The sequence below is a fragment of the Chrysochloris asiatica genome, unplaced genomic scaffold, assembly GCF_000296735.1.
Source record: "Chrysochloris asiatica unplaced genomic scaffold, ChrAsi1.0 scaffold00119, whole genome shotgun sequence".
NCBI lineage: Eukaryota > Metazoa > Chordata > Mammalia > Afrosoricida > Chrysochloridae > Chrysochloris > Chrysochloris asiatica.
In genome coordinates, this window is record NW_006408637.1 from 4,846,307 (window position 1) to 4,853,410 (window position 7,104).

General features: G+C 42.7%; 1 protein-coding gene across 1 annotated transcript in view; it reads left to right on the top strand.

Moving 5' to 3' along the window:
* B3GALNT2 (beta-1,3-N-acetylgalactosaminyltransferase 2) overlaps positions 1-7,104 on the top strand; it is an 84,371-nt gene that overhangs the window by 48,962 nt on the left and 28,305 nt on the right. Inside the window, exon 5 of the mRNA XM_006868584.1 lies at positions 1,384-1,479. Within this exon, the coding sequence (XP_006868646.1) occupies positions 1,384-1,479 (96 nt within the window). The remainder of the gene's footprint in view (positions 1-1,383; positions 1,480-7,104) is intronic.

A 7,104-nucleotide genomic window follows, 5' to 3' on the forward strand; every position in this document is an offset into this window, starting at 1 on the left:
CATTTTGTGTGTGTGGTGTTGGGGGCATTTGTTTTCATTTCTCTTGGGTGTTTACTTAGGAATACAATTGCTGTATCATATGGTAATTTTCTTTAACCTTTTGGGAACTATTGGACTGTTTTCCAAAGTAATGACATCATTTTATATTCCCATGAGCAGTGTCTGGAGATTCCAGATTTGCCACATCTTTGTCAGCATATGTACTTACCTGTCGTGTTTATTAGGGCTATAGTAGTGAGTATGAAGTGATATCTGAGGTTTTGATTTGCATTTCTATTTTGCTGAAGAAGTCAAGCATCTTTTTATGTATTTAATGACTTTTTTGATATTTTCCTTCAGTTCCACTGCCCATTTTATAACTGGGTTATTTGTCTTTTTTATAACTGAGCTATAAGAGTTATATATATTTTTGAGACCATTGTTATATGCCATCGAGTCGGTCTGACTCATAGCGGCCCTGTACAGGGTTTCCAAGGAGCGGCTGGTGAGTTTGTACCACTGACCTTGCAGTTTAGACTTTTAATGTATTTATTTAATGACCCTGACTGTACTGGAAACCCAAGTAATATCCAAACCACATATGGTGAGTGAAATTAGTCAGTCACAAAAGAGCGAGCATGTTGTGTGAGACCACTGTTGTAAAAAGGTTTTCATGCTACTAGACATTCTGTGGGAGGGAAGGAAACATCATTCACCAGCTAGAGAGTTGTTGTTGTTAAGTGCCTTTGAGTTGATTCCAACGCATAACAACCCTGCAAACGGTTTCAAGGAGTAGCTGGTGAGTTTGAACCACCAACTTTGCAGTCAAGTGCTCATCCTACAGCGCCACAGCAGAACTGACTATAGAGAGCAGACTAACGTGGGTGATGGGGCAGGCAGCATACATCAAGGCAGGGAGACATGACGGTAACAGAAGACACAGGGAAAAATGCAAGAGTCACAGTGACATGAAGTAAGTACTGCTAACTGGTGGTATAGACAGGAGGTTGCAGTCACTTCTGAATGTAAAACTAGTGATCTGCTCTGTAAACCTTCACTCACTTCACAATTAAATGTTTTTAAAAAACACCACACTAGAGCCATGCCCTGGGGTGGCACTGTGGGTTAATGCGCTGGACTGAAAGGTCAGTTTGAACCACAAGGTTGGTGGTTCAGGTTCACCAGTTGCTCCTTGGAAACCCTTCACAAGGTTGCTATGCGTCGGAAAAACTTGACGGCCCTTCACAACAACCATAGCAGCAATGTTAGTAGCCATGGTTGGGATCACTGAGGATGTTGGGATCACTGAGGATGTAGCGGACCAAGATGCCACTTGTTTGAAAGCTTGTATTATATAATGTAACATTTTGGGGGTTTTCCCTTGTCTTTTTTTTTAATTTGTAGGAGGCCCTGTTCAGTGCTCGCTTTAGCCCTCCCAGCTGTGGTGTGCAGGTGAACAAGCTGTGGTACAAACCTGTGGAACAGTTCATCTTACCCGAGGTACGGGGGTCAAGGAAACGCTGTTCCTCCTAGAAGTGGGTGTGCTTTCAGGCAGGCACTGGATGTTTTGGTCTTCAAGGGCAGGTCTCTAGCATGGATCACGAGGGTCCCATGTGCTGCATTCACGCTTGTAGACATCTCCATGATACCTCACAGGGTCCAAACCCACACTTTTAGAAAAGTACAGCAGGCAACGGTGGTTTCTTTCATGGGGAGAACTGCATGGTTGTTATCAAGACAAAGAATAATAATAAGTCTGTTGTTGTTGTAAAGTGCCATCGAGTCGGTTCTGACACGTAGTGACCCTGTCAAGGAGCGACTGGTGAGTTTGAACCATCAACCTTGTGGTTCAGACTGACCTTGAGATGCAAACCAACTGTATAATGCAGTGCATTATCTTGCAGCATCATACCAGGACTTGATAACAAGTGTGCTGGTGGTGATGTGCTGTGGAGTCGGTTCCAACTCATAGTGACACCCTGTATGGGGTTTCTGAGGTTATAAATGTTTACAGCAGCAGAAAGCCGCATCTTTCTCTGATGAAATAGCTGGTAGTTTTGAACTGCTGACCTTGAGGTTAGCAGCCCGACTTGTAACCACTATGCTATCAGAACTCCTTATAATCAGTATAGATAGATAGAAAGATCAGAAACAGGTATCATTAGGATAAAACTGTTCACTTACTGCCTTAGTTGTGTGTTGGTAGTGTTAAGTGTCAACGAGTCGGTTCCAACCCTGTATATGGTTCTGAGGAGTGGCCGGTGCGTTTGAACCACCGATCTTATGGTCCAGTGCAGGCTGCTATAATAGAAATGTCACAAATGGGGAACTCTGTTTTTTTTTTAAGTTTTTATTGTGAATTATGTCAAAGTTTACATGGGAGAACATTAGCTTTACATTCATCCTGTTGTATTTCGTTTCATTGCAATGATTACAATCCCCTCCATGCATCATCAAACAACCAAAGGGTACATCTGTCAAGCCTGTTCCCTGGCCATCAGCACATAGCCCCTCTCCCTCCCTGAGTCCAGAGTCCCCAGCCGCTCCATCTCTCCACATCATCATCTCTGCCTTCATCTCTGGTGTCACTGTTTTTCTGGGAGAGGTCCTGCACTCAGCTCCTCTCCCTTAATGATCCCAGGGTCCTCCGCTCCTGGACTGCAAGATCAACCACTCCCCTCCTTTTGTTACAAAACTTCTACCTTTACATTTGCAACCCTCACGGTCAGTCCTGATAGTAATTATTCACTATTGAACCACCAGAGTCTTATCCCAGATGGGGGACTTTTGAACAAAAATTCATTTCCGCAAATTCATTTCCTGTTGGCTCTGAGGCAGGCCTCTGTCTCCTTTAGCTTGTGTTCCTTGGTTCCTTCATATGATGTGGCATCTCTTTCCCTGTCCCTTTGTGCTCTTTGCTTGCTTGATTAGTCCGCACTGATATCCCCAGACGAGATTGGTTTAAACACACCTTGCAGTAATACTATCGACTTAACAGAAAAACCCAGTCTCTCATGGGAGTGTAACCACAGATGCAGTGATTATGATTTGCAGCACATATTTGGGGTGGGGGAGGTGGAGAGCACAGCTCAATACATAACACCTAAAGAATGCACAAAACAGGACAGTACACCTAGGGATAATGGTAGCATGATTGACCACATTTCTAAGATATATAAAACTTTTCCAGTGGGTGATTACAACATAACCTCCCGAGGTTTGACCAGGTGGTCCCTGCTAGTCTGGTCAGCCTCTGTTCATTGGCCTCGGTATGGCTGGACAGAACCAAGAACAAAAGCCAAGTTGTTTTCTGCCAGGTAAATCCCACACCTGCCAGTTCTTAAAATTTTAATGCTTATAGTCTTGTGGTCTTTATTTCTCTTCAAACTTTAAGCCAAATTGATTTAATTTCTATTACTTCTGAATAATATTTTTTGTTTTAAAACTTTAGATACTTAACAGTGGGAGTACCTTGGGGGTGGAATTATAAATAAAATCCTTTTTTTGTGTGTTTTTATTTAGCTGTTTTAAGACAATCTTTAATAATAAACACTAGCCTGATGAAAAAGAAACTTTAAAAAAATTTAAATGATCTTTACTATTATACAAATTCTACCTTGTGTTTGATTTGATGTAGTCCAGTTTGCTACATCAAGCCTAATAGATCTTGTTAGCCCGGGAAAAAAATGGTGACGAACAGTTTGCCTGAATATCGGAGAAGAGCAGCAGGTAGGTTATTCCATTTGGAATGAGCCAGGAGATTGTCTGCGCATCCTCCTTCCCCTCCACACTTAATAGACCCTCAAAGCAGCTTGTCAAGTAAGGGGAGAGGGGAACTCTTGGGCTGTTTTCGGTGTGAATCACTGAAGCACACTTCTCAGTCGGGGGTCACAGGTTTCAATGAAGATTGCTGTGTGTTGCTCTGAAAACATGAAATTCTCTAATCTTGGAGTTTCTTTAATAGTGCAGCTGAAACCTGAAAGTGTTTTAGTAGAAAGCAGACATTTGGAGACATTATTTTTAGTAGTGTGAATTCCTACCTTTTTTTTTTTTAGGAAACGCTGACTTTGCTAGAGGTAATCATTGCTTCTAAGAAGCTATTAACAATTGTAGGCACAAAAGCTCTTCTGTTCATTTGGATGAGAAATTGGAAGTGAGACAAAACATTAATGCCAAAACGGTTATAGATAGCTTGCTTTTATCTTAGAGAAGATGGCTTATAGCTCATCTTACAACTTATACTGTGCAGGGGGGTTTGGGTGTTTTAAAAAGAATATTTTTAACTTTGATTTTGGTTTTATGGAGATTTCATTTTATTAGGGAATTGCCATTAATAAGCTTAGCGTCTTAAGAGAGTCCTAGTTTTATGCTTGCTTTGTTATCAGAGAAGCAGAGTAAGTGTGCAGCCGCAACTACACTGAGACCTGGTGAGGGAGGGGAACAGGTGCTGCTCCTCCCTTGCATAAATCCAGGTAAGAAATCAGTATCAGCCTTTAATCTGTCGCTATGGTAATTAGTCAGCTTCCACGACGTGGTCGGCATTGATACGTCATAACCAGATCACAACAGAACAGCGTCCACTGCTAGGGAGGAGCTACTGTGAAGTAGCAAGTCCAGTGGGAATTGTCTGGAGATTGAACTTGTTTTGTCATATTTTCTAGATTGTAGTCCCTAAGCCTTTGGTTCATATAAAACTGCAGTTACTGAGCTTGCCAGTGCTCTAACTTCCAGCTCCACGGTACGCTGTTGGCACTTGCCCCGGTCGATTCCAGGGTTCTGGTGGCTTAGATGGTCCACTTTGTGTTGGGTTCGCCACCTCCAACCTAGTCCTTCCCTGTGCATCTTCTCGTTTTCTTTTTTCCTAAATATTAGTCATGGGGATTTGATACCGAGCTTTCCCTTCATTTTATACAGTCATATATTAGGCGTCTCAAGCTGCATGTCCTGTGGCATTATTTCCATACCATGTATCCTCATCTCCTCCTGTGTTCTCAGTACTGGTTGCTCCGTTGTCTCAGTTCTGCCCAAGTCCTAACAGTTCTTTCTCCTGATGATAATATTTTATATAAATTGCATCAAGCTTTGTCATTACTGAGGCTTTAGAAGGAAGTAAAATACACCAAGGGCAAGACGTGGTAGTTGCCAGGAGAAAGCCATGTGGTTGACGCACAGCAGCCTCGAATAGTCAGGTGAAACATCTACCTTCCAGAGAGCTCATTTAACGATGGCCAGATTTTCAGTTGAATCACCGATATAAACTCACAGGAGAAAGTACAAACCAGAATGGCAGTTCATTCATCATTAATGAATGGTTCCATTAGTTCCCTAGCACGATTTCTGTGCTGGTGACCCCAATCAGCAATCTTCTTCCTGGTAGACTGGGACACCCAAACAACGGACTCTGGACAGTGGTTGGCTTGGGTATTGAATTTGATTACAGCAATGGGAGGAAGTGGCTTAAGAACTATTTCATTCCGCCAGGATGTGACCAGAATGCTTTTTATCCAAATGGATTCTCTTTCTCCCCCTTGAAGTCTACATACTGCCAAAATTTCTCCCTTAACCCATTTTTCTTCTAGTAGTCAGCTGATAGATAACATATCAAGGTGTGACTAATTAGATTTCAATTTAATGCCTCTTCTTGGTTATTAGAAACACTGGTTTCTATTATATAAGTACTTAGCTTTTGGCCATCTAAATTCCCGGGAGTCTCTGGTGTCACACCACTTGTTCTCACCTGCACTTTTGTAACATCCTGCTTACCACTCTCCATACCTGCTGCCATTGTAGTACTGGAGGGACCTTTGTAAGACTGCGAATATGACTGCCCCTCTGCTGCCTGCAGCCTTCAGGACTGCGTCAGCGCCTCCAAGGTGAAGGGCGGACTCTTACGGTGCCTCAGACAGACACTCGTGAGCTTTTAGATCTCAGTCGCTGCTCACCCAGCAGGGTGTAGAGCGTTGTCTTTGTAGACTGTTTTGTGCCAGTTGACCGTAGTGTCCCCAGGCCCAGTGTACCGTTCCCTCAAGGTGTTTGCTGATGTCTAAGAAGTTTTCATCTTTTGTCCCCTGTGTGCTCCACCACATTCACAAATGTGTTTGCAGCACAGATAAATCCCCGTGTACAAATACCCTTTTTAAACCTCGATATATTTGTGGGGCTACTTCCATACCTGTTCAGCCTGTCCATGCAGCGCCCTGTGGACCACCGTGGTTGCAGGGTTGTGTATAACACTATTTACCTCTACCCCTTTGACCTCCGCATTCCTCTCTTTGTCTTCACCTGTCCTCTTCATTCTTCTACCAGTCTCCCTCGTGTTGTATATTGCCTTCCCCATTACCCGAGTTAACATGTCTCTCCTCTGTGGCACTGTAGGATAAGCACTGGAATGCATGGTCAGTGTGAACCGCAAGGCAGGTAGTTCAAATCCACCAGGCGCTCCTCAGAAACCCTAAACAGGGTTGTTGTGAGTCATAAAGACTGAACAGCACTTAACAACAACAAACCCTCTAACCAGTGAATTACTGTGGTAGCTATCAAAGAATGTTTCTTTTAACATGAAAACCTTTTCTTGACTTTTTATGATCGTGGTCTCATGCAATATTTGTCTTTATGTATTGACTAATTTCACTTAGCATAATGTCCTCTAGGTCAGTATGTTATGTTATGAAGTGTTTTGCAGATTCTTGGTTATTCTTCAGCATTGCATATGCCCATAATGTGTATGCACCAGAATTTGTTTGTCCCTTCTTCCATTGATGGGTGTTTAGGCTGTCTCCGTCTTTTTGTTGTTGTGAGTAGTGTTGCAGTGTACACAGACATGTGTAGATTTACCCCTTTCATGGCTCTCAGGTCACTGTAATCTTAAAGGAGCCATTCCCTTTCTTTGTTCCTTGTAGTGGTAATAAGTTTCTATTTATTGAGCCAGACACGGTGCTGCATATATTGTCACCAACCCTCAAAATAGCCCTTAGAGATAAACGATCATTTTCTCCTTTGAAAGATCAGGAAATAACGAGTCAGAGCTTCCCGACCTGCTGAAGGTCGCAGAAGGTCGCATTGCTGCCATCAGAGAGTGTGCTTTCATTTCATTGTAGTTATTTGCTTTTAAATAAAATTAAGATG